General features: G+C 37.4%; 1 protein-coding gene across 2 annotated transcripts; it reads right to left on the bottom strand.

Annotated features, from left to right (window-relative positions):
• Positions 1-59: 59 nt before the first annotated feature.
• On the bottom strand, positions 60-26956 carry COG2 (component of oligomeric golgi complex 2). 2 transcript variants are annotated; one of them, XM_041468843.1, is made up of 18 exons: positions 26876-26956; positions 26194-26355; positions 25400-25465; positions 24376-24456; positions 23661-23764; positions 22319-22427; positions 20421-20600; positions 19295-19419; positions 17883-18009; positions 13991-14130; positions 10966-11027; positions 9607-9758; positions 8149-8349; positions 7282-7354; positions 6060-6202; positions 5399-5538; positions 2117-2297; positions 60-494 (listed from the first exon to the last, which is right to left on the bottom strand). In XM_041468843.1, exons 1-18 carry the CDS (start codon positions 26942-26944, stop codon positions 393-395), a joined length of 2217 nt encoding a protein of 738 aa, XP_041324777.1. In that variant the 5' UTR covers positions 26945-26956; the 3' UTR covers positions 60-392. The 2 variants fall into 2 exon arrangements, with proteins under 2 accessions (XP_041324777.1, XP_041324786.1); XM_041468852.1 differs by lacking the exons at positions 60-494; positions 5399-5538 and having other exon boundaries at positions 2163-2297.
• Between the last annotated feature and the right edge of the window lie 388 nt (positions 26957-27344).

Below are 27344 nucleotides of genomic sequence, written 5' to 3'. Positions count from 1 at the left end.
GGTTGCAACACAGCCATCAATCAATACATTTAATTCAAAAACATATGGGACATCAGAAGTTAGGAAGACAATTTATTACATATTATTTTTAACATAGAACTTTGTTCTTGTACATTTCAAGTTGTACAACAAAAATAAGAAAAACATTTTCTTCTGCTTTTATTCTACAATAGAAAGTTTAGAACTTTGATTGCTTTCCATATAATGGATAACTGATAAAGTCTCATTCTTTTGGTGAAGCAAGTTCATTGAGGCAGAAGATACACTGATTTGCTGCTTGAGATACTTTAGGAAGCACTTCATTGCTATTTATTTGGTAAAACAAAGAGTTGAATTCTCTCTCTTTCTTTTAGGGACATTGTTTATCTTCAATCACATGCTTTCAAAAATACCTAGGATGGTTCCAATGTAGCCTGATCCTTGGCAGTTAGAACCAGCTCTGCAAGGGCTGAAAAGCTTTTTATGCTGCTTGTTTCCAGTCCCATCTTTTGTATCTAAAAATATACAGAAAACCCATTAATTTTCTTTAAAACATTAAAAACCCACTAGTTATTCTAGTTAAGACATTTAGTGAAGCGTATGTTTTGTCCTGCACTGACATGTGGCAAAAAACACAACTGCATATACTGCAAATGATAAAATTTGCATCCAACTTTGCTCAGTTAAGTCTCTCCAGTTACAGAAGTGTCTTGCAGGGAAATACTTCACCATCTTCTAGGCAACTTGTTACTAAAGCAAACTGGAAGTTTCCCAGTGAAGCAATCAGAAAGAGAAGGCAGTAGTTGGTTTTAATGCATTGATTTCCACTGATTCTTTTTTTTCCAACTTCAAATGAAGTTTCTGGGCAATACCTTAAAGATCAACGTGAATACATCCTAGAATAGCCAACAGCATGACGGTGAAAGCATTTGAATAGGCTGCAAGAGCCTATGGCTCTAGCCTTGAACTTCCTGGGAGACAAAAACAACTCTACAATTATAGAGGTTGCTGCAAGTAATTTCTTAGCCAGGAAATCTCTTGCTCTGACAATAAGAAAAATATGGCCATGAAAAAACTGAGTGCAGTGAAGTAGAAAAATCTGGATCTACGTAAAACCATAATGAAGTGATTCTGAAAAGGTGTTTGCTGCTGGACCTCTTTGTAATAGTCACATGTACCAAAACATCTCTCAAATGATTATGAATAATCTGTCCCAGTTCAGCTTAAATTCACACTGCAGTGATGGAGAAGAACAACAAAAGCTCAACCCCAGGCAAAAGCTGACAAATAATAGTTTTTGTTAGTAAGATTTCCACAGTTCCACCCAATTGTGATTAGTCTCATATCTGAGAAAAGCATCTGCTCACACACAAGCAGACTTAAACTACCTGTTAGAATGCATCAACAGCAGCTGCTCATAAACAAGATCAGACAATTCCTTGGCAAATAATGATATAGACTTGTAATTGGAATAGCTATGATAGAATATCGTAGTTGGAATAGATATGATTTGACTCTTAGCTGGAAGAGATATGATTCTTAGAAATAAAGGAGTACAAAACAGTATGTTTATACAATTTAATGCAGCTACTGCGTACATTTCCTGGAATATTTTCTTCTATGTTTTGCTATTTAAAATTTCGTATTTTCCATTGAAAAGCACTTACAGTTATGCAGCACAAAAAATCAGGCTGACATCCTCACAGCTCTTGGGAACAGACCCTGACCATGCAGAAAGTCAGGGCTGGAAACACCCCGACAGAACACAAACAAAAGAAGGGCCATAAAGAAGTTTCTATCAGACCTAAGTCAGGTCCCTGCCCTCCCATCTGCAAAGACAGTGCTTCTTCTTAATGCTTCCAAGCATTGAGCAGTACTTGAATTTTGAGTAGTAAGAAATACAAGCTTTGCATTTGTGTAAGAAAGGACAGGAAAGTATGCATTGCTGAAGTGGTATCTATAATCACCAAGGTCTGAAATCATCTCCTTTATACAAATGTGAAAACACAAAACAAAAACACAAACCCACACCAACAAAGCTTTCAAGACCAAAATCAGAGTCAAGCTTCCCCTTCCTCTTCCATCTCCCTTCCAAAACTATTAATAATAATAAAAAAACTCATTTGTAATAACTTACTTGTTCTCCAAAATACTCAACGTCTAAGGCCAGCTGCAGTCGGATTTTGTTATCATCACTCATGCCCCCATTTGTACCAACAGGGTTTGAAGTTGCACTTCTTCTGGCTTGCTTCAACCTTTTTAGACTCTCTTCCATTTTCTTAACAGAACTGAGTACATCAGATACAGTTTCATAATACCTGAATTAAGGAAGGTGAATGAGAAAGAAAAAAAATCCACTTTACAGAAGAGCCTGCTTCATACACAGAGGTACATCACTGGCCCTGCTGAACAATGCCAGAAGGAATGGCTTCCCTTGCAAAGAAGCTACTTATTAGCACTATCAATTAACCAGTATGTCCATTATTAGTTCCAGAGGTTAATCTAAAGATTGCTATTCAGTCTTGAAGACTCCTCATCACAACATTTTTGACTTGTTCAAGACGTCTGTACTCAATAGTGACCAAGGAATGCAACTGATCAACTTTAAACAGTCAAAATCAGCCCCTCTTTACAATCAATAGACTATTGAGTAATACTCAATTTTACAAACAGGACAGGAATAACAGCCTGACAGACTAAAACCCACATATTTTTAGGCAAGTTATAAAAGTGTATATGAGAGCACACATGTGCACACCAGTCAGAAATGCCTATTTCTAAAATGAAGAAAGTGATTTAAACAGGAGTCTCAGGAAGCTGGCAGGAAAAAACAGAAGAACCCTAACCCTAATTTAGAAATGGCAGAGATAAAATAAAACACCACTGTCCACGGAGAAAGAATCCACATTAAAGAAACCATAGAATCAAACATCAACTACTAACAAAAGTTCAAAAAGCCTTATGGACTGAAATCCCATGCATAAGTGGGAAGAGCATACAATACAAATTAACAGATGCCCAGGACAGTGAGTTAACAATAAGAAGAGAAAACAGAGCAACAATGGGAAATTAAAAGATCCATGAGAGAAATTACCAGATTGAGCGATGTTCTGTAATTTGCTAAAATACCTAACTTTCAAAGAGCCTCTCTATGAAAAATATTACTCTAAGAATTAAGAGTTGAAACAATCTTCCTGATGATTGCTTTTAAACAAGGAGGCAACAGAAAGCAGACAAGCTTTTTAAAAGGGTAATTAGATAGGGATGGCTAAAGAAAAAGTGCTTGCCAATGCCATGGAAACTTGTTTCACAATAGCATTCTATGAAAAGCAAAAGCATTCTAGTAAAAGTCAGTCATGTCCTCTTTTCATATCTTGGTATTTCCTAGTCCCACTCACTTGTGATTAACTCCTATTTCTGTTGTACTCCTAAATCCTTCTGCCATTTAAGCAAATTTAGCCCCCATTGATTTTTAACTAGTTTATGCTCTTTTCTGTTTTTTTCATTTGGATGCAAGAATGTATTATCACAGCAAGAAATTAATTATTTGCATCTGTATTCTCAATAAAGAAACTGCAATATTCCTCCGTGTAATAAATTCAGTTCCTTTGACTTGTTACTTGTTAGTGAGGATAAGATATTTTAAAATAAAATTATGAAAATAATAGCAACAAACCACGAAAACAGAATTGGACAGAAAATTCTAAGGAATTAAGAAATGAACCTGCCAGTCCTACTGGTTTAACCACTGCCACCATGTTTAACCTAACTTTTGGAAAGTGAAGTACTGCTTTTTGGGAGGCAAAAAAGCTCTGGTTGGGTCCAAGGAACTACAAAACAGCTACTTTGCATGGTGTCACCAGATTTACTGAAGCTTTAAAAGCAAGACTAACCAGCCACACAGATGTAGAGAGACAAACAAGAATTCACCCTAAGATATTTTAGCTCAATAACCTTGAGTGGCTTGAGATTCCAGGAATCTTTGCAGTTCTTCAGCAATGTTACTTAACAAATAACAATAAGCTTCTTTCTATGCACTAAAAATTGGTAAAGAGACAATGAGCTTGAAAAAAGAGGTTTTGTGCTAACTGAAAACGACCCGTGCAGTCAAGATCAACCTAAGCTTAGCCCAGTCCAAAATACTTAAGAAAAATTTTCAGAATGGTTGGTGAAGGTGTAAAATTGTCTTAAAATTTTAAGTCTATTCTGAAAGGTACCAGAAGGGGAAGACTAGGGAGGCATAAGGAGGCAAAGGACAAGGAAAAACTCGTGTTCTGACTGTGATTTAAAACCTCAGTATTACTATGTGGTTAAATCTCAGGGGAAAAAAAAATAAAAATCAATCTATGCTCAGCCACAGCCAACAGAAAATATAATAGGCAAAGAATTATTGGGAAAAACCATGTAAGGACAGACAGAAAGCACAAATTATATTTTAACCTGCATGGATTCTTCTGATATTATCATCTATGGTCAGAAAGGTCAAAGAAAACGAACAAAGTAAAACTATAAAGATGGGAAAAGAAAAAAAAAAACATCCAAATAAGCTAAGGTGACTCTTTAGTATTAGGCAAGGTTTGAGATAAGAAAAAAATACAGCTAACACGAAGAGTAAATTGTCCACAACACAAAAAGTATGGGGTATCCTGTGAAATATTCAGGCAGAACTTTCAAACAAAAGCAAGTATCGCTCTCTCACGTTACATGCTTTAACTGGCCGAACTCAAAAATGCAACATCCCTGCCCAGAAAGAATTTAAAATACAGCTAGACAAATGGAAAAAAAACCCATTAAGGAACCTAATGCATATGACTACTCATGTTCAAAAGCTGTCAAGATGCTAAATAGGAAACAGAAGATCTGCTAAAGAAAGTATTGCTTTATGACTGCCTTATTAAAACTGTGAACAATTAGCTCTTCAGCCATTTAAAAGGCCCAAAGCTTTTTTTTAAACCACTAAAAAGTTGGATAATCATTACATACATTAAAGAAGTCAAAGGACAGTAGAACGCAAGTTCTTGAAAATTCAACCACTGTTTGGTGAAAGTAACAAGGTTAGTAACTTTCCCTGAAAGCAATGAGATTAAGGTCTTATATCAATTCTGATACAAAATGCACATCTTTAGTTCACTGCTGCATTCCCAGAACTAACCAATTTTTCAAATGCCCTATCCACCTTGTCATGGTTTTCAGATCTGAGCAGGAGCCAGGTCTTTGGATTCCCTGCCCAGCTCTTCATCTGCTGAACACGCAACACAAGAGTAAATCCAAGGAAATATATCCCGCCTAAAGAGTGCTGTATTTTGGCTTTCTTTTCAGTTGTGTTAATTTATAGCGTTTTGGTTTTTTTTCTGTGCCTGTTCAACAGACAATGGAGTTTTTAAACTAAGGTAAATAACGTTCTGTATGGTTCTCTTACTTCTGTGTGCTTTCAGAGAGAGCACCTTCCAACCACTGATGAATCATGGGCTGCTTCAAGGCATCTCTGTAGTCATTCTGCAGTCGGTAGAAGGGCTTAAGAGCACTGTCAACATAAGGTGAAGCTTTAGTTGGCACCTCCTGGCAGATGACAGGGAAGCAGGGGAAGAAGGAACCAGTCATTTACTTACTGAAAGTATCAACACCCAATCTAGCAAGTGTAAAAAATGCTAATCTTGTACCTAAGCAAAGAGATATATATAAAGCCACTTAGGACAAGTCAATGAAGAGATCATTATACACAGGAAAGACACCATCACAAAATTATTCAGTAGCACTATACAGTGTGATATAATATACAACAAGGTTCAAAATGCCCAAAGCTTCTTCAGAGATGCATGTGCCAGCATTCCTATTACCAGGGTATGATCCTGAGTGCTCTTTCTGCTCATGCTGATTCCAGACAAAGCTGAGCAGACTCAGTGCCCAAAACAGACTATTGCACCTTTGTTAAAATACCTACAGCTTTGTACTATACTTCACTAGGTTGAAGACACTGTTATGGGCTCTGTCAAGCAGATATGGACAGGTTTGAAGAACTCTCAATAGTCTCAGCAGAGGTCCTTCTGAGATTTATTTTTTCATTTTTGAGCAGCACTGACCTTGTTGGTTCTCCTATATAATCTTGGAACTTCCAGTGCACTCTTCAGGTATGCAAAGGAGGACTCACTGAGATCCTGGATAATCCTGTTATTCAAGGTAGGCACACAGGCTGATAGAGAAGTCTTTGAATCTTCCAAGGCTCCTATTAAAGTAAAAATGCTGAAGTTTAAACTGAGCTACCCTGCCCAAACACAACATAATTATGTGAATCCCCTCAGCCTCCTAATCCCACTCATTACCTGGTGTCAAGTACAGGATATTACACACCAGCCACTTATAAAACACTGCCAGTAACACCAACCATTCCTCAGCCAGAAACACAGACAGAGGCAAGGAGAGACAAGTGGAGTAAAGGAGCATTCTTCAGGTTCAAAGTTTTTCTAGTATTACCAATGAAGCAAGGGCTTCAATCACCTTCCAAAAAAAAATAAATTCCCTATGGAATGACTGGAATATGTTCATCTCAAAGCTGTGATTGGCAACAGACCATCTACTGAGCAGGGGATGTGCACAAGTTCCTACATCTCTAATAGACTTGGACATCTACCAGTAGTTTTGATTTGGCGATTTCAGTGGAATTCATGATGCAGAACTCCTGGCTATGCTTGCAGACAGGGACTAGTTCACTCATGCAGCTACATGTCTAGCTTTAATTATTAAAATCAAACTTCATACTTCACATAAAGAATCATCAGATGAAAAAATACAATCAAATTAACCAAAGAGACAAATCTAAAAACCAAACCAACCCAAAACAAAAACCCAGGAAGAAAAAAGGAGGGTAAAATACTGAACTGCTTCTACCTTCTCAGGTTAAGGTATTTAACTATGATACTTTGATAACCCTCTGCCTCAAATGACTCATCAGGCCTGAGAGAGAACAGCCATTTTAGAAAAACACTTTAGTTTCCACTGGATAATGGAGCCTCTCCTTATGTCTTCCTCCCCAGTTCTTTCAAAAGTTTAATGATATGAATCTTCTAGGATAAAGTCCTCACTTTCTGGAAAAAGTCCTAAAAGCACTTTAGACTCATTCAATTTTAATTGTTAAACATTTTCCAGACTCAACAGGTCTGTTCAAGATTGTTTCTATTTAACTATTTAAACAGAAGGCAAGTTTCATTAAGTATTTTCATCCTAAATAATGAAACTGTAAAAGTTGATTTCATTTTTTTAGCAGAGGGGATTTGGGAGAAAGGGGAAGGAGCCTCTCAGCTTTACCTGCAATGCAAGATATATTCTTGAAGCCAATCATTTCAAGCTTTGGTTTAATCATGTCTAAGATGTCAGGAATCTGCAAAAAAACAACCCAAAACCGAGAGAGATATAGTCATGTTATAAAAAATTTAATTACTTTTCCTACATCCTGTAAGTTTGCAGTGCATCACAAAACACCCTCAATTTCTATAGTTTTACTGTATTTCTGTGCAATCTATACTAGAATTTAACAATATGCATAGCAATTTAGGCTTACACACTAAATCCTCTACCTTACTATTGTACTCAGAGGAAATAATTTAGAATTAACAAAACTCTCCTGCAATTTGCAACTTCACAAATAACAGAAAATTCGGCCTTACTGAAAATAAATACACAGGAATCATCTCTACTGGGAGACAATTAACAATACACATATCTCCTCAAGATTCTGGATCATTAATCAAGTATAATCATGATGATAAAACCTTTTCCAACCTCCAAGACTAAAACCAGCAAACACCTAAAAGAGAAGATAACATTAAAGCTGAATGTTGCACCACACTCCAAACTGCAACAGAGACTTCACTAGAAAAGGTAAGATTGGCAGAGTGACACTTCACACCAAAAATGGTAGAAATATATTATTTTAGGAGTTAATTCCAGCAGCTACTGATAAAAATAATTTAAATACCTGAAGTGGTTTGCCCATAATCTGCCATTCCAAATAAGCACAGAGTAGGCCATGTATTTCAGGTATCAGACACCCCAAGTTTTAGCATTTAAGATTTAAAAAAAATTATAGTACATTATTTTAAACAATTGAATGCCCTTACAAGATGCTAAAAACATCAGTGAAGATTCTTTCTAAGTAAAATCAAAAGCACAAACCCGGTCCTGCAGTTTGTCCAGATCTGCAGCAACATATATCAGTTGAGTGCTAGATATAGAAGACAATGGCAGACTTTCTGGAGAAGATCCACTCCCTTGGTCCTCACTGGGGTTGAGGCTTAAAGAAGATTCCTTTCTACCAACTGGCACAGGTTTTTTGCTTTCCTTTGTACTCTCACTGGAAATGGGCCTTACATAAACCTGAAACATTAAATTGAAGTGTGAACCCTAGCAACAGTGAAGGCAGTAAAAGGTAGACAAACTGAAACAGTATATAAAGGACTTGTAAGACTTCAGCATTCGAATGCCACACTTTTCAAGGTTTATTACCAAATACCACTACTAAAACACGTAAAAAGTAAATGTTAAAAAAATTGGAGTGCACTACAAAGTTGGATGATTTAGAACAAATTTGTCTAACCAAGGTTAATAGAGGGCAGTCCAGTCCTGCTGTCTAACAACTTTCTCCCGTGCCTCCTCAAGCTCTCTGCTGTCAGGCAAGTGCTTCCCCTGACTACTCTGTTTTAACTCTGGTACTTATCAGTACTTTGAATGAGCTGATTTAGCTGAGAGAACTAAGTCACTGAGTCACGAAAGAAATTATAAAGGTAGATCTTACTGCTGTCTTCAACTACCGAAGGGGCATGCACAGAGAAGACAGAATCAGATTTTTCCCTGAGATACAGTGACAGAGTAATAGGCAATGGATATGTACTGTAGCAAGAGAAATTCTGATCGAACAGGAAGAAAAAGCAATCTGTCATTGGAGCAGGGTTCCCAGGTAAGAGTGCAATCACCATCTTTGGATATACTCAAAATTCAACTTAAGAGGCTCTGCACAACCTCATATAAGCTATTTTGAGTAGGAATTGGGACCAAATGACTACCAGAGAAATCTCTTCAAATTATTCTATTGTACTGTCTCTCTATGGCACAAGAAACAGGGGCTCACTTGTACGGCTGGGAACAGGCAGTAAAATAGCAAAGCAGTTTCTCTGCTCAGAAGCAGTGATCACTGATGCTGAGTCAGCTGTCCAGGAAAGTGGTTTTGCATTCTCAATACTAAACAAGTGATCCAGATTATATCACTCCTTCTTATCTGCAGGGTTGTTTTTTTCCTGGCTGTTTCACAACTTCATTCACTCAATCAACAACACAAAAACAGAAGAAAACTAAGATTTTGGCTTCTTGTTTCAGTGGCAGAGGCAGAAAAAAGCAGCATGAAGTACAGCTTTGGCAACCACCAGACAGCAGCACTGCAACAGTACTGGTATTTGTGACTGATCACGTATTTTGCAGTAATACTTTTTATAAGCCAAACTCATTAACTGCTTGAAGGCTAAAATCATTAACTTCACAAAAGAACTCTTAAAAAGGGGTCACATATTTTGCTTTGAAGAGTCTCTTTTTGATGGACATACCCCATCACCAACCCCTTAAAGTAGACTGCTCTCTCACCTCGCTGATGAACACGGAGTAGCGTGCCAAGATCTGCAGGCTGAGCTTCCACAGGCGGTGCGCTAAGAGCGGCAGAAACATCTGATCTGACCAGCACTTCACTAGACTCGTCCAGACCATGTGAGTGGCCAAGAGACAGAACGAGCTCCCAGCTACAATTAGGCAACAAAGGTCAAGTTCTAAGCATGTTTTTAAAAGATGCAACATCAGTGTAATTGCATTACCCAAGATTTACCCAAGATCTTTCCTAAAATATACAATAATCAGATAGAAATGTATTAAGCATTACCTGAAACAAACTCTAAAAATACTATCTCCTCAATGCTTTAGATTTCAAATTCCACTAAAGTCTTGCTGTAGCTGTGCAGGCAAAAGCAAGAAATGAGAATTTGCCTGCAATAAAGGCAGAAACAGCTTGGCCAATTACTCCACTTCAGGAAATAACATATCCAAAATAATTTTGGCAGTCTCTTGAAGAAGTTACATTAGATATTCCTGCCAGCCATAATATAATACTCCCTTAGCACTAAACTATTGCTCCTCACTCAGTTATATGAGATATTTGCTATAAATATTTATTTAAAACACTGTACAAATATCCATATTTAAACAAAATACTTTACACAGTTTTAACATTTTAGAGAATACAATTAGAAAGATAAGGAATGTGTCCGCAAGTTCCAGGCCTACACCTTGAAGTGGTAAGATTTATATATTTTGTCTCCATTAGGATTTTTTTCTCCTGGTTTGCTTCAGAGGGCATGTCTGGATACATACATACGGACATTTAGGTGGCCCATAGATACCTTCTTCATAAGTATTCACTCTGTTAGCTGAAATTAGTTCTTCTGATTACAGTACGCTTCTAACGCATGTATCAGGTTATACTCTTCCACTCTTATTCTTCCTGGGCATACCTCCTCATCTCCTCATAAATCAATGTATATTTTTGGAGCAGACACCAACACTATGAATGACAGCAAGCCTAAATGCTGCCATCAGACAGCCATTTTCACCTCTACACAGTGCTACCACATTAAGAAAAATATGCCCCAATAACACAGCATAGCCTTTTGGTTGTCACTTAGAAGATGTCAAATGCTAACAACTCCTTCTTGCACTGAGGGGATGGTTTCATAAGTATGTCAGTGACAGCTGGTAAAGAGGGGGTTTTTAGTAACCAAAGTCACACTGCCATCTCTGTAACAATGTTTTATACTGTTTGAACAGTTAATCAGAAATAAAAAGCTCATATGAACCACGGGATGTATGTTACTGAATACTCAAGAGACAGAGTGATCACTGCTATTTATACAATGGATTCCTTTGCAAGAAATATTTTTTGCAATAAAAGCTTACCTGGTGCTTCCTCTAGTGTATCTGAAAGTGCTTCTTCTAAGGCCCCTGCTATTTCTCTGAATCTGAAAGAAAAATTTTGAATATCACAATTCAACAGTTGCTTATATTGATGCCTAAACATTTTTCAATGTTTACTTTAGTATTACTTCAATGTGCTATCAATGGACATAAACAGATTTTAAACCTGGGGTTATTTTTGCCCAACTTAACACCAGCATTCAAAAACTTGAAGGAGAACCTTTGACATTTTGCAGGCAGATACAAAGCTTATACTTTGGGATATTATTAAAGTCATAGTTGCAAACATTATCAAAATGATAGCTCACAGAGTGACAAGTCCTCAGCTTTTCGAGGAGGGAAGTTTTGTGTTTTGTTATTGTTTTTAAACTAAAAGCAAACAAATTGACACATACTTTCTTTAACCTTCAGGTATGTCACGTGATACTGGAGCTCCAGCTTTCTACATGTTTGTTAATAAGCAGCAGCATAAGGTTCTGCAAACAATTCTGTACCTAATAAGAATCAATAGTTCCATTTTTTTAGGTATAACAGCAGAAGTTATTAAAACCTCTGATACTTTTCCATACTTGCATCACTTTAAGCTCCCCTGCAGGAAGTTCTGTTGTCACTGGTTTCCTCTTTTTTGCTTTTATGTACAACATAGTAACTCTGTAAGTCTTTCTATCAAACTTACTAATTATAAACCTGTAGGGTTTCTCTTAAAAGTCTTAACTATCATTTCCAGATCAGGACAGGAGCCCACATAGCTTTTTTTGCTCAAACTCCTAATGGACTAAGATGGAAGTTTAGCAACTAAACATGTTTGTGAAATGGCTTCAAAACCTCAGTTTTACCTCTGCACTGCTTTCATCAACAGAGCAGTGTCTTTAAGTCTTGTGGTGAAAAGGATTAGAGAACAGAGTAAGGTTTTTAATGGCGATGTAATTTTTGCTGAGTATGTCTTAATAGGAAATCATTTCCCCAGTGTACAGCACAATTGTATTGACCTAACCGAAAGAATGAAACAGGGGAAAGAGTTACTGGTGCTGTTTGTGCCAGCACTGCTACAGAAGAAATGCCTGAGCATCCATCTGTTCCTCAAAGGATCGTTTCTAAAGGCTTTAGTAATGGCTGATTTTTCAGGGGAATTTCTAAAATTGAAAAAAGAAAACACCAAACAATCTTAACTAAAAATGCCGAAGCGTGAGATAATAGTTCAAAAAAATCTTGTATGACTTAAAGGATATTAACACACATCAAGAGAAAGCTTCCCTGATATATATAATTAATATGTTGTATTATTTTCACAATTATGCACTGAAGAATTCATTTCCAAAGTTAGATTATTCCGTATAAAGGAATACCATCATTAAAGATGAATAAGCTGCTGTTATACAAACATTTCTCAAAATAGTACACTACTTAGACTTACAGTAATCTTGGATTAAAGCAAAATTATTTTCCAAGTGTTTTAATCAATCAGAGCTCAAAATACCTAATGGGAAACATTTTTGAAGAGAAATCTCCTGAAGCTACATTTCAATTTTATGCGCAAGATGATCAAAGTTTGATCAATTGGTCTCCTACTAGAGAAGTTGGACTTGAAACAAAAAGGGTAATTAATGACACATCTCTGTTCAAACGTTCATAATGGCTGCAGTTCCACAGACACTTAGTCTGTGCACCACTATGTAGTGAATATTCCTGCCCCTTCCCTTAGGCCAGCATTAATATTTATACAGTTAAGTGGTTTGGGGAAATTGACTGGAGCTGAAAATCAGGTTTTTTTTCTGCCCCGAGTAACAGGTCCTTATCAGTTCATTACACAACTGCAGGAACAGATGTGCAAGCAAAAAACCTAAAATTAGGGTATCAGATGTTGTGACTATAGTTTTACAAAATACCATGAACCACCACAATCTGAATATGCAGCTCCCAGCCCCATGTTCTTGTCACTTATATTAACTCTACCACTCACAAGATTCCTGGATTGAATTTTTCAGCACAAGAGTAGATTCACCCTGGATTAAAGAAACTGTATAAATGTGACTGTGCTGGTATTATAGCAAATTACAGAATTGTGCAATAAGAAAGGCCACTAAGTGATACAGGTTAAAAATAAACATCATTTTTTCTTCCCCCTCTTTTGGAAATTCCACTTTTTGTTTGTTTGGGGTTTTTTAAGAGGCTCTCAGAAGGCTTTGGACCAAGAGAGTTTACGCATGGCACAGCTGGGTCATAGCAGACTTCATCAATGGTTCTGTTCCTTGCTTGGAGGGTTGCTCTCCAGCCCTACAATGAGACATGTACACTGCCCTTTCTAAAAATACAGTTTTATATTCTATTTTGTTCATTAAAATTCTAACATTACTAGAATTTAAAAAGGGCTTTATTGGGTCTCTCTTTTCTAGCTGCCAAGTCTATAAAAGAAAATATTACAGATACATCAGACCTGCTACTAAAACATCCTAGAAGTTACTACTTAGCTCCTCAGGAACAGGGAATAGGAGGACAATCTTTGGGAAGGCAACACTGCAATTTAAGAGTACATCCTGTGAGACAAAAAGAATGTCAGAAACACAGCTAGGTCTGGAAAAGCTGAAAGTTCTTAAGTCCTTTAGTTCTATACCTCTAAGAAAAAAGATTTCTTCCCTCACAGTAAGCATTCCTCTGGATTTGCATAAGCAGCATTCAACATACAGCTTATTTTCAGGGACACCAGAGAAAAATAATATTAAACAAGAATTCAAGACTTATTTAGATCTGTTCCTGAAACTCTTATGAGTAGCTTATCACATCTGGTGTAAAAACACAGTACATACTGAAGAGTAGTTATGTGGTTTTTTGCTAAGTTCTTGAAAGAGTTATAAAAGTTACCTGATGTAATTAAATTCTTAGTTTGATTTCCATACGATTTGTTGATAATTGAGACTTTGAACAATGAGGAGGTGTGACCTTAAGCCAGATCATCTTGCCATGACTAACCTCTACTTTTGAAAGAGTGAACAGAAAAAGACATTCTGACCTTATTTGAAAATATACAGGCAAATTCCATTTGTTGTTAAAGCTGTGGTAAGAGGGATGAGCTCTTAACCTCTTCACACTGGCCTGGGAGCCACACTGCCGTTCAAATTTCCGTACGAAATCCATACTGGTGGTGTATTTCTGAAGGAAGAGAAGGAACATTCTGGTCACACACAGGCTCCCAGCAAACAAGGAAGGCCACCACCCATTCAGCAGAACCCTTGGATCATGCTACAACTAAGCTCGAGGTTCAGGATGGGCTGACACTGCCCCTCATCACCTAATCACACAAGGCTAGAAGCCTGGACTGCAGAGAAAGCAAAACCAAATTAACCTGAAAGTGTTACTCTGTGGTAAGGACACTTCTAAAAAGCATAAAACTGTCCAAGCACGCTGATCAAGCAAAACTGATCAGAGATTCCTGACTATTTCTGAGCTCAGTCACTGGGGTGGTACTGCACAGTACTAACAGAATCAGGTGCAGCAGATAAAACTACACAACAAGGAGAAATAATGAGGAATGAAACTCAGAAGTACACATAGACAACTGCACACGAGAATGTATGCACAATGTTTTTATCTGTTACACAGGACCTGTATTATAAGAATTTCTAGAGCTGTTTCCCTAAAAATGTTTTGTAAATATCAAATATATGCAGAAGAACTTCAAACAATTTCAGATAAACTAACTTCATCCAGTGTATACTTCTAATAAGGTGTTTATGAACAGGATAAAGCTGGTTGCAAGCAAAAAAAAATTACATTAATCCCTAAACATACTGTGGATTTGGTCTCAATAGTATAAGAACACTGAAAAAAATGAAATAATAAATTAAATCATGCACAAAGCAGAAAGCCAAACACTTGATGAAAACCAGAAGTAAAACAGTACAAAAAAAGTTATTTCATACAAAGTAGACCTTGCTAACAGATCACAAAACTTATGTAAATAAATTTAAAATTAAAACACAGCTGCAGTTAAAATTACTTCTGTGAACTGAAAACTAGTTTGGTGTCTGTGCAAGTTTCTTCTATTAAAAAAAAATATTAGGAAACAGCTATAAAACCTATCATATATTCTCATAAATCCACTACTGAATTAATGAAATAAACCCGACAATCTCTTAGTGCTTCTGACTTCACTGCAGGGTTAGGGTTCAATCCACAAGCCAGAGCACTGTGGGAGCAATGTGATTTTGCCTCTTGTGAAGCAGTAAAACATTATCAGGAGAAGCCCCTGTGTTGCTGCCTAGAGGGCCTGCTCTCAAAAACTCTCCTGTGAACACAGGACACGAACTGCCACAGGGATGTTTTTGTATTGTGTATCTCAGTAAGTTCATAACTTTCTGCTAAAGATATAATTACGGAATACCTTTATTGTGACGCAGTAGTTTCAGTGTCAAGACAGTATTCTGAAAAATGCATACAAAAGCTTTTTCTCCTAACCTGGTTGTATTTATAACACAATGAACCCATAAAAGGTATGGGAGTTAGACCCAGACTGAATGACAGATTAGTTCTCTTTCAGGCCTCCTTTCTTAGATAATAAACCCGGCACTGTAGAAAGGCAAACAAGCTGTTAATGCTCTGCTACCCTAAGTGTAAGTAAAAGATATAAACCAAACACACTGTAAAGACCTATCACTTTCAAAATAGAAGGCACCTCAAGAGACATTTATCTCAATATTGAGAACATTATATCCAGGAGAGTGAATTAACTGCAAGACTGGTTCCTATCTCAGCTTCTAAGATTGGATTGTTGACTGCACAGTTATTTAAGAGAAGTAAAATCAGGAATCAAAATGGAGCAATTTTCAAACAGAGAAATATAAACTTAATCTTAAATAAATGTTTAGGGACAAAAGAAGTATTCTTTTCAAATACCCATAAATCTACACATCTCACTCAAATAAAGGCACATCAAACTGAAAATATTTTAAAAAGCCACCTCGCACAAACGCTTATTATTTTAACACACTTAACATTGCCAATCTGATTTTTAAAGGATTTAAAATAAATCTTTCAATCCCCCTCTCTCCTCTACACCTTAAAACCCTTACGAGAAAACACTGCATATTTAAACTTTTCAGCGTTAAGCCTATACATAGGTACATATGCAAATAAACACGGAGAAAAAAACTGTTCTGCATTTCTATCAAGAAAATGGAGACAAAAGATTACTGTCTAAAATTTGTGTAGCACTACTTGGCTCATCATCAGTGCAAAACAATTTTAAAGAGTTTTTCCCTCCCTGTCAATTAGAACTATTAGTCTTTAGATAAGTGTAATAGCATTTTTACACCTGGCATTTCAACTTTGTATTGATTTTAAAGCAAAATATTTTAATGATTTTAATGACTGTGAGTCTGAAAAGTACTTTGGACTTACTACGTGATTTAGCTGGAAGTCATGGGTGAGTGCTGGGTTTTTATGGGGTTTTTTTGGATTGCTGGGTGTTTTTTAAATAAAGGCAATACCTTTGTTGGCCAGTAGCAGTGTAACGTAAGACAGGCCTTTTAAGCAAACCCAGCTTTTTTGAAGACACAATACACTCCTGTACATCATGTAGCACAGTGCAGCAAAGGCCCAACAAGGCTCACAATCTGCAGTATGTAGGGCATATGGCGAAAGCTTGAACAGTGACTAAAACTTCATGGTAAACTAAGAATTCTTATGAGGGAGGACACATTACAGTGTCACTTGCATGGCACTACCACAGCTTTCTTCAACATGCATGTAATTTGCTTCTTATTCAGAGACAGCACTGCAAACACGCTCAGTCATGCCTACCTGCTTTCACTTATTCAATCTATCTGTACAAAAGAGATCTTAAACTCCAAGAAAAAAAAAATCAAAGTGTTTAGTAAAAGCAGTTTTGCAGGAACACATGAAGAATCACATGCCTTATAAACCTCCACTGGCATGCCAGGATTTCCTTAAGTCATGTGTCCTGATACACCAACAAGGCCTACCTTCAGACAATTTATCCCTGCCTCCCATCTCTATCTTGAAAATAAAATGTTTCACACTAATCACAAGTCAAATTGCCAGGGGAAAGAAATCCAATTTTTCAGTAATCATAGTTAAACACAAGTAGACAGGACATGAGGAAAAGCAGAGTTCATATTTTCTACTTGTGACATACTGTAAAGCACTGCCAGAGCCAATCTTCGTATTAGACCAAGAAATCTATTTCACCATTAGTAAAAGATGGACAGAGCAGCACTACCAATGAAGAAAATACAAGAGTGACAAGTACTTTAAATTCATTATTTAATGCAAGCTTGTGATACCAGAGAAATATTATCTCTGTTTTCTAAACCTGATGGCACTGCCAAATATTTTCAGGTTTTAGTTGACTTGTATTTATAATCACAACATAATCTGCAGTACTTCAAGAGAGCAAAAGCTAAAACAAGCAAGTGAAACAACGAATTTTTTAAATCTTTCCATAGTAAAAAATAAGTTGCAACCGAGGTATTTAATTAATATTAAATTAATATTAATTTAACTGAATAATTTAACTGAATTAAATTAATATTAATTTTAAATTACTTAATTTAATTAAATCCTGCTATATAGAAGATCTAGACTTGAGTGAACACTGGAATCATCTACTCCCACCTTCAATAACATTGCAATTCTACTCCCAAAATAAACACTAATTCATCTGACTAAATGGTGTCCAATAACTTCTGTATGAGCTCCCCTAACAAACCTGAGGGAGAATTAATTCCTATGAAAACTGAACCAAGCGGTTTGAGATAACCTCCCCTTTCAAGCCATGCAACAACATGAATTTAGACAAAAGCAGCAGGGGGGAAGAAGCTAGACTCTTTCAATTCTTGTGTCTGTCACAGAAATTAGAAATGGGAAAAATGAAATTTAATTACCTCATGAAACACATCTGGGTTACCAGGGTTAAAAAGTGATGGTAATTTCTCTTCCAAACCACGTACTATTTCTGGCCACACCGAATTCACTAAGAAATCATATCCAGGAACAATATCTGCTTTTTCACTGAAAAAAAATTGCAATTATTCCATTGTTACATTTTACCACCAGGCTTCTATTTCGAAGCAGGAATCACTAAAAAATAGATGCAATGCACGAGACAAAATGCAATGAATTTTTTTTACATATTTATACTGATTCCCTAAACTGTTCTTCTTTTGAAGATTCCTTATCTGATTCCACAGTCTCATCATACCCAAGGTATTTTTTTGTAACTCTCAAAGTGTTTTAAAAATTTATCAGATACATATTTTGCAAGTGTGCACAGGAAAATGAGTGCATTTCAGCTGAGAAATCCTAGGTATAATTCAAGTTTTAATAGCTCCAAACTTCCAAGACCTACCAAGTAGGACTAATGTGACTAATGTAATGAAAAAGAGAACCTTTTCCTAATTGTGCCAAACTGTATTTATACATATTGTGTTTGATCAAAAGATTAAAAGCTACCTTGATTTTGAAAGCTTAAAAATTCAGAGCAGAAGAGATAAAAGCATTCAATTTCAATTTAGTACACCACACTACAAAGTAGAAATATTCCATTATTAAGAAGAATGATTAAAACTTGCTGAGGGATTAAAAGAATTAAAATATTAGTAAAACTTAGGAGTCATAAAAAGCTCAGCAATGGATGACTAATTAGAAAAGTAATTCTGCAGTCCCTAGGGGCTACATCCATAGTTCTGTTAATTACAGCAGTCTCCTATATTAACCATCCTGCAAACAGATGAATACATGGATACAATTCAGCAGACTTGAATTATTTAAGTTTGAAAAACTGGCAATTTAATTGCAAAAGGAATTAAGCACTATTTTAGAACACAGTGGAAGCACAAATAAATTAAACCTGTAGTTTTGGTACATGCAATAAATCAGTCAAACCTCTGAGGACCATCCCCACTTTTCTGATGTGCGCTAACAACTCAATAACTTCTGAACTTATATTTTAATAGCTTTATTATGCTCTTCTCCTTGGATGAAGTGTACAATCATATTTAATGGGTTCAAAAAAGCAAGTTATCTGACACATTGTATTATGCACAGGACTCACTTCTACTACTGAAATACAGGACTGTCTTTGCTTCCTCTGAAGGTCTAGGCAGCAACACCAGGAAAGTCTGTTCACTGTTTTGTTTTGAAAAACAGAGGCGTGAGATACAAATCAAATTTCACTATGAATCTTCAGGAAATGCCAGGTAAGTCATTAGAGCATGAAAGCTGATAATGCAAAGGATTTCAAAGCATGTGGTACCTGTTTTAACTTCAGTGCAGCTGAGAAGCCCAAGATATTTACCTGGAAATTGCTCCCCCTGTTACTTCCCGCAGGAGACGGCAATGATGAGGAACAAACTCCAACAGCCTATTGTACATAGCCTGGAGGCCATTGGGGTGGGATTGCACATACTGCTCCACCATCATCTGCCAGGAACAGCTCAGTGTTAAATACCAGATAAATGAATATAAAATATGCTGTAATGCAAGACTCACAAAACTCTTAACACTATAACCTCAAATACTGGGATAGTCAGCATATTACTTTTTTTTCATTATATTTTCCAAGTATAACTTGCTAGCTTGAATTATTACTTCCTTTAAAGCAGCACTCTTAATGGCCAAGACTGGCCCCAAAAATGGGAAGGAGATCCTTTCTTTTAAATGTGAGCCACTGTGTCTGGCTCCCAACCCACTGCCACGTCACTGTCATTTGAAGCAGACTGCCAAGTTAAACAGGCCACTGGTAAAAGCTAATCCAACTCAGAATAAAGTAAAAATTCCTTCTAAAAGTTGAGGTGCTTGGTCCAATCCCAAATACAGGCAAGCCAAAGCAAAGCATCTTCTATGACATTGCTAAGCCTTTAATGCAGCTAGCAAATCAGTTTGTCTGGACAGTGCCTCATACTCAGTGAAAAGGGAAAATCTCTGCCATAAAGAGAAGGAAGACAGTAGAAAAACAACAGCAGCTTGTTTCTTGGTATTCTTCCACATGTCTGAACACATTTGCCTTTTGCTACATAAACAACTGGAATGGTGCAGAAGTGGTGAAAGAATAGACCCTGAGAAAACTGAGGGGAAAGTGACATATCCCACACTGTAGCAGCTGTTACAGCACTCAGCAGACACCCAATGAAAACCTGTCCTAAATGGGAGAGGTTTGGTTTTTTGATTCTTTAGCCCAAGAAAAACGGAGGTAAGAAAGAGAATCCACACTGGATATAACCTGAAATTGGTGACAGGGAGGTAAGAGAATTCCTCCATCCTTTTTTCTTAAAGAGCAACAACAACCAAATTGATATTTTACTGCATCTCAGTTCTCCTGCTCTCTCCACAAAGATATTTTGAAGCTGCTAACAAAAGCTGGAGGTTCACAGGAAAAATAAGCATGTTTGGAAAACAAATGGAATTTTTTAACGTTGTCTTACCTCATCTACATAAGGTTTTACAAGCACTTGGCCGACTAATGCCTCTGCATCTCGTGTTTTGTCAATTGTTGCATAAGTGCGTAGACAGTGGCGTATTATGTCAACATTTGACGTTTGAAGGCCTTCCAAGAGCAGCCCTTCCAGAGACTGCTGCAGCATGGCTGTTATTCCAGCTATACGCTACAAAGAGAGAGAAAAATATAATCATAAAAAGCCAAAATCAAAGCCTGTTATCATTGTTAAAGTAAATTCACCCAGATGTGCCTAACTCAGCTTTCTATCCTGACTTGAAAAGTACAATTTGATAACTGCCAGTGCTGAACGACCATTAACACAAACTTAATGGGCTACCAATGATATGTAACACAGGATTTACTATAATAAAGCTAAAGGCAAATATTATCTTCTATATGTTGTAAGTTATATAGTAAGTTATATCACGTCTGCATTATCCTGAGGAAATAATTCAATAATTGTTCCTTGTTCAACTGAACCAGTATGTGACAATAAACAAAAGATTTACAATAAGTGACCAGGGATAACAATTGTAGCATTTATCCCTCACTGTCAGAGACTAAACAAACAGCATGTACCCACCACTACTTGTCAAATTACCACAAACCAATGACACTGAGTGACACTAGCAAACACCAAAGAAATTAGATTCCTTCTGGCTTCTGCCAAACAGCTTCTTCAGTCTACATATATTCTACCTTTTGCAAACCATTTTTCCTGATCTCCCATGACATCTTTTCTACTAGATCTGACTAGTGTAGCAATGAGTCCATTGCTACACTACCTGCAGATATACTTCTGGCTCTATAACTCTGCATTTGAAGGAAGTTCAGCAACAGACATTAAGGTTTTCAGAGCTGAACCATGAATATTGCCAGGAAAATTTCTTCTGTCCCTTTTTACATGCTGTATTGTGTCCATCCATCCTGAAATGATTCACAGAATTTGTAATGAACATGCAAAGTCAGGAACCCAACTGGTGACTAATCATGAAAGCTACATTCTGATGAGCCTTAGGAACAACAGGTACAGGAACAAAGATGTGGCAAACACCATTAAGGAAGCCACGTGACAAATGTTCTCCCACCCCATACACTACTCCGCTGTTTATGCTCACTGCTGCTAGTATCCAAGTTTGATATCCAGCTCAGTGGCCAGACGAGTCTTGTAAACTGTCTATGTAACAACATGATCCCATGGATATCCAGAGCCGAAACAAGTTTATATTGCCAACAGGCAGAGGCACAAAATGGAACTCTGAACTACCTAATAGCTTGAAAGCCATTAAGAATGACCCCCCTCATGAGAATCAGCTTAAAGCATTACCCCATCTCTATATTCACAGCTTTCTTTTAGCACAAGTTTTCATTTATTCCCTCTCCCCACTGAATGAATAGAAGAAAAAAAGTCCCACCAAAACATCAATTAATCTTTTACAGTAGATAAAAGAGTATACTGGGAGATTAGTAATGGCCAGCATAATTTCATGAGAAGAAAAACTTGAATATATTCAAGTCAGCCACTATGTAGGCACATTCCATTTATATTCTGGTCTGTACACTGCAGCTAACAAAGCCAACATAAATCTCTAGAACGAGGCCTCAGTATCAGTAAGCAGACGAACTGCAAGATACATTAGGCTGGCAAAAACATCTGTCGTATTTCCTACTCTTATTCTCAGTAATTTATCCTAAAGAAGCAAGCAAAAAGGGCATACATCCTCAGAAAAAGCAGTAGTTCTAGTCAACTGATAAAAATGACCTCATAAAACCCATTTTTCTCCATAAATTATTTCAATAAAACACTGTGGAAACAGGCATTTGTCTTCCAATTATACTGGTTTTGCTTGACTGTGCAAGTGTTAAGTGTCATGCAATACTTACTGGTCTCACTTTGTCTAAAAGGGGCATTCCTTTGCTTTGTACTGCATGAAATTGTAGTTGATTAAATTCTGTGGCAATTCTCTCTAAAACTTGTCCAGTTAGAAGTGGACTAGAAGAGAGATGATACAAAAAGAGAATACACAGTTAGATCCTTTTAAACCAACTCACTCTCATCTGTAACAGATAGACAGAGCTCTCCCTCAATTTTTTGTAGTTTAAATATTTTGAATTCTGACAGGTACTACTATAATTATTGCAATCAAGCAATAATGATCTGAAGCATGCTACATGATTAGCGCTGCTTTGCAGCTCTAACATGAAGTGGGTGAAGCAGAAGCTGAGAGGAACACAAGCTCTTGCCTCAGCAGTATGAAGCACTTTCTTCTAGATGGCAGTTTTATCATCACATAAAAAGTCAGTCTTAAGAGAGCTCAGAAACTGCACCAGGTGACCTTCACCATCCACATTTGTTTCTTTCTTACTCTGTCATAGAGTAAAACTAATGATAGTTATCTCTAGAGAAACAGTCCTGCCCTTCTCAAGTCCACGCAATCCCAATAAAGAGCCGAATTTTCAGTTGTTCAAGTATGACCTCAACTGCAAACGTAATTCTGCAAAGTGCCTCACCTGACTGAAAACATCTGCTTTTGTCCCTCTAGGTATCAACCTACTTTCTGGTACACCTACCCCCCACTACCATGTGATCCAGCACACTAAGCTGAAGAGACAGTCTCACTGTGTCTTCCCTCCAGCTTAAATTGTACTTGCATCCCAAGTGCATCAAGACTTTCAAGTGCATGACTGGTACATCAGTTCCAAAACTGGCTGAACGACATCCTGCAATCCTCAGCAAAGGCAGAGGAAGAGGTTTGACTGGAATTTGTCACAAACCTTACTTGTACTAGGTTTGCCTTGCCTGCCTTCAGCTATTCTTGCAGCAGTCCTTCCACTTACACATAAGCAGGGAAAACAAGAAAAACTATTTTTTTTCACTTACAAATGACATTGGAATAAACTATAGAGAGTATTTCAGACATGAGAGGATTAGTGACTTCTAATAAAATAAAGTAAAATAAAATAACTGCACACTAACTTCACAAAGCTTGCTTACTGAAAGCACCACAAGTAATTTGGAACTTTGGAGTCTGAGTTACACATTTCTGTGAATGACTGGCTTGTAGAAAACTAAAACCAAGAAAATACTAAAATTATAGTAATTTATTCCATCAGAGTTACATTTCTAAAGATACAACCCACTGCTTGTAAATTCACCCTCAACAACACCATGAAATTAAGTTAGTCCCATCAACAACAAACAAAACCAAACATTACAATTTCTTACCTGTTTCCCTCTAATGAGGACAATTCTTTAGTTCCTTGGGAATGTAGAATCTTTTCAATTTTCTCAACAGACTGAATAACATGAATAAGTCTCAGGACACACATCTGTAATTAAAGAAATGTTTTTCGTGTCTAACCCCAATCCCAACTGACATCACCTAAAGAAAATATTTTAGATGGTTTCTTAGCTCTTTGGGTTTTTTCTGGTTTAAGTTTTCTCCCTTTATCTTAACACTTGAGTCATGTCTCAGTTAAAGTATTGCTCACATTTGTCCATAAAACACCACAAATAAATGTTTGCCACAGATGTAGGACAGCTGTTCCTATCCCTGATGTTTTTTAAAGTCAAGCACAAAGACAAATGTTAGTGTGTCCCCTGCCCATAAAAATCAAACTGCTGTACTTCAATTCCATTCATAATAAGTTTATATGCTACTACAGTCAGAAACAAGAGCAACTATACTGAAAAAAAATTCCAACTAAATCAAACATATCTTTTGGGCACTACAGTAAAACAAAGATTTATGATCAACTAGACAGTGTAAAATATGAAGTCTGTCAACCAAAATGTCAATACATTTTACAAGTACAAAATCCTGCACAGTGTGCATCTAGACAGCATAGAACTTCCTTAATTTCATTTTCTCTGGGTTAATGGCAAAATCAAAGTCATCCTAAGGATGGATCTTTTAAAGGTAGTAATTTATCTGTTGTACCTTTTTTCTTCTAATGTCTTCTTGTTTAGTCATTCGGTCATCTACTGCTTGAATTCCTTCACTGACACAAGACTTAAGACTCTGTGAGAGAAAAAGTCAGTATGTAAAGCTTGCTTCCCATTTAAGGGTTGGAAAAAACCTAATAAAAATAAATCTAAACTTAAGACACAGATTAATAAGATCATGGGACTAATAAAAGCTACAGTACATCAAGTGAAAAAGCCATAAATACAACTAAATAACTGAAAGTAGAATCTGCTCCTTCAGTATTGCCACTGCAAATATAATTATTTCCACCATAACCCTTCTTTTATTCTCTCTCTTTAAGAGAACAAATGACCTTTGCCTAAAAACAGGCTATCAACCCACTATGTTTTTATGTCTTGCAATTGAAGTTATAAATCAGTTTTAAATAATATTTTTCATGTAACAAAGATTTCTCTATACTAGCTGACTCTGTTTTCTGTTAGACAAGAAGGGTGTGACATTTTGAAGGCACTTTACGCAGCAAGCATCCCTTTGAACTGGCTGCCAAGATGATAAAAAATTGCCACTTCCTATAAATACCAAGTCAGTGTGGAGGAGCCAGAATAAGATCCACCTCCAAGAGGGTGAGGTTTTATGGTTAAACCACACACTGAGCAAAGTAAGTCCATAAAGGGACTGTGTCTCATCTGAATTTTTCTATCATGTTTAAGTTATTCAAATAGTTAAACAGCTCCAAGATATCTCCATAGACTCGTCTTGCAAGAGTCTATTCACTTGTCAAATTTTAGAAACTCCTTATCTCTTGGTTGAAATGCACTATAAGAAACATAAATTTACTGCAATACAAGTTTCTGAAAACAATGCTTCTCCTATTAGCAATCTAAGTCATCAATTTTCAAAGAGTTTTTTTTTTTATTACAAATTTTTACAATTTTTTGATTGTAACAAATATTAACTTGTGTAGAAGACATTCTGTACATCATATGACAGCAAACTGAATTTACCAAGCTGTTGACAATGATTGTTTTGAACTTACCATAACTTCTTCCCTTAACTGTCCCAAGGGTACTGAAAGCTGATTGAGAGCCTTGTCCATGCCAACCTAAAGAAATTACCACAAACACATTTATTACTTTTTTGATAAGATCATATGTGAAATACTGACAAAACCTATCATTTTACAGATAGTGAAAGAGAACTGAGTAAACATAACTTCCTTTTTAATTTCCAGTTTTTAATTGAATACAAAAATATGTTATCTCAAATACAAGCATAAAGATGTAAGACTGCTTTCATATAAAGCCGAAGAATAAACAAAATTTCCTCCTATGGAAAGTTTTCCTCTCAGAATAATGTTAAGTCTCAGTCTTTGAATCAGTATAATTGGAAAAATTACAATTTTCAGACACAAAGTTAGGGATTTTTAAGATACTTTGACTGTACAAATAGTTTAAAGATTCCTAAAAGAATCCTTCAGAATAGCCTTACTTTTATCATTGCTATTCTATTTTAATAATTTATTTCCTTCAATTTTAAAAGTGCTGACAGTTTGAAAAAAAGTTTGCCCTGAGTCTAACTCCCTAACAAATCAGCTTTTCAAGACAAAATGCGTACATCTAAAACATTTACTACAGGCCAACAGCAATTCTGTACAGCAATCCTGTAAATTCTGCAGGAATGGTGTCTCAGTGCAAGGATTAGAGACCTCAGTTTACGATGCATTAAATCATAAAATGCCAAAATAAAAGCCATGTACTTTTCATATGAAAAATAAAAATCCCACTGAACCACACTAAGCGTGAACTACACAGTACAACCAGTAACACTTACTAGATTTGTTGACAGATTAACAAAATCTGCATAGTCCTTATTTATGAGTTCTACCATGGCAGTTTTAAGGAGTTTGTAATAGAGCTCCAGATCCTCTCTGAGCTCTTCCAGCTGCACACGTTTCCTGCAGTCTGACACAAAGTGATCAACATCAAAATCCGCCTGAAACAGGAGAGAAGGATGTAAGCAAACAGTTCACACAAGGAACACACCCGAAATAAAGTACTCCATATGCCTGTGAGTTGATAAAACTAAAGCCCTAGGGGGCAAAAGGCTTCTTAACACTGTAGTTAAACTCTCGGGTTTTAGGCTGAAAAGCACAGAGCGTCGTGGGGCTGAATATCCAAAGACCAGCTCGCCAAAATATAGGAGACTTAAAAAAACGAACAAACCACGAAACAACTGCGAAGAGTCGAAATTCAGTACTGAGAACTACTCCACTCTCTCCAGGCAGCGAGGCCTCTCGCTCCGGCCAGTCTGAGCCCGGCCCTACCTGGACACGGCCGCCTCCCGGATCCCCCTGTCACGGACACGGCGCCTCTCCCAGCCCCCGGCCGTGGCTGAGCCGTAAAATCCCGACCCAGGCTCCGGGCCGCTCTCTCCCGCAGGGAACCCGCCACGCCCATCCTCAGGAGGCCCCTCGTCCCTCCACAACCCTGCGGCCCCGGCGGTCCCCGCGCACCTTCATGAACTCGTCCTTGTCGAAGCAGAGGTTCTCGGGGCCCCGCGGCAGGTTCATCTTGGCCTCCATGCCAGGCCCGGCGCTCGCACCGCCCCCTCGGCCAGCGCGGCACCGCCGAGCGCGGCCGCCGCCGCAGCGCCCTCTGGAGGGCTCCGGGCGGCACTGCGGGCGGCGTGTGGGGCGCGGCCCTCGGAGCCGGCGTGCCCAGGTTCTGCGGGGACGAGCGGGAGCCACGCGGGCGGATGGGTTGGAAAACGCCACTGGGACCATCGGGCCCAACCTGTGACTGAACGCCACCATGGCACTTACGTCCTGGCATTGAGTGCCACGTCCAGTCTTTTCTTAAACGCCTCCAGAGACAGTGACTCCACCACTTCCCTAGGCAGCCCAATCCAATGTCCATGCACCCTTCCTGTGATGAAAATCCTTTAAATGTCCAATCTAAACTTTCCCTGGCGCAGATTGAGGC

Source organism: Pyrgilauda ruficollis, unplaced genomic scaffold (assembly GCF_017590135.1).
Source record: "Pyrgilauda ruficollis isolate IOZ18807 unplaced genomic scaffold, ASM1759013v1 scaffold101, whole genome shotgun sequence".
Classification (NCBI taxonomy): domain Eukaryota; kingdom Metazoa; phylum Chordata; class Aves; order Passeriformes; family Passeridae; genus Pyrgilauda; species Pyrgilauda ruficollis.
This window is presented reverse-complemented; position numbering and strand designations above follow the sequence as displayed.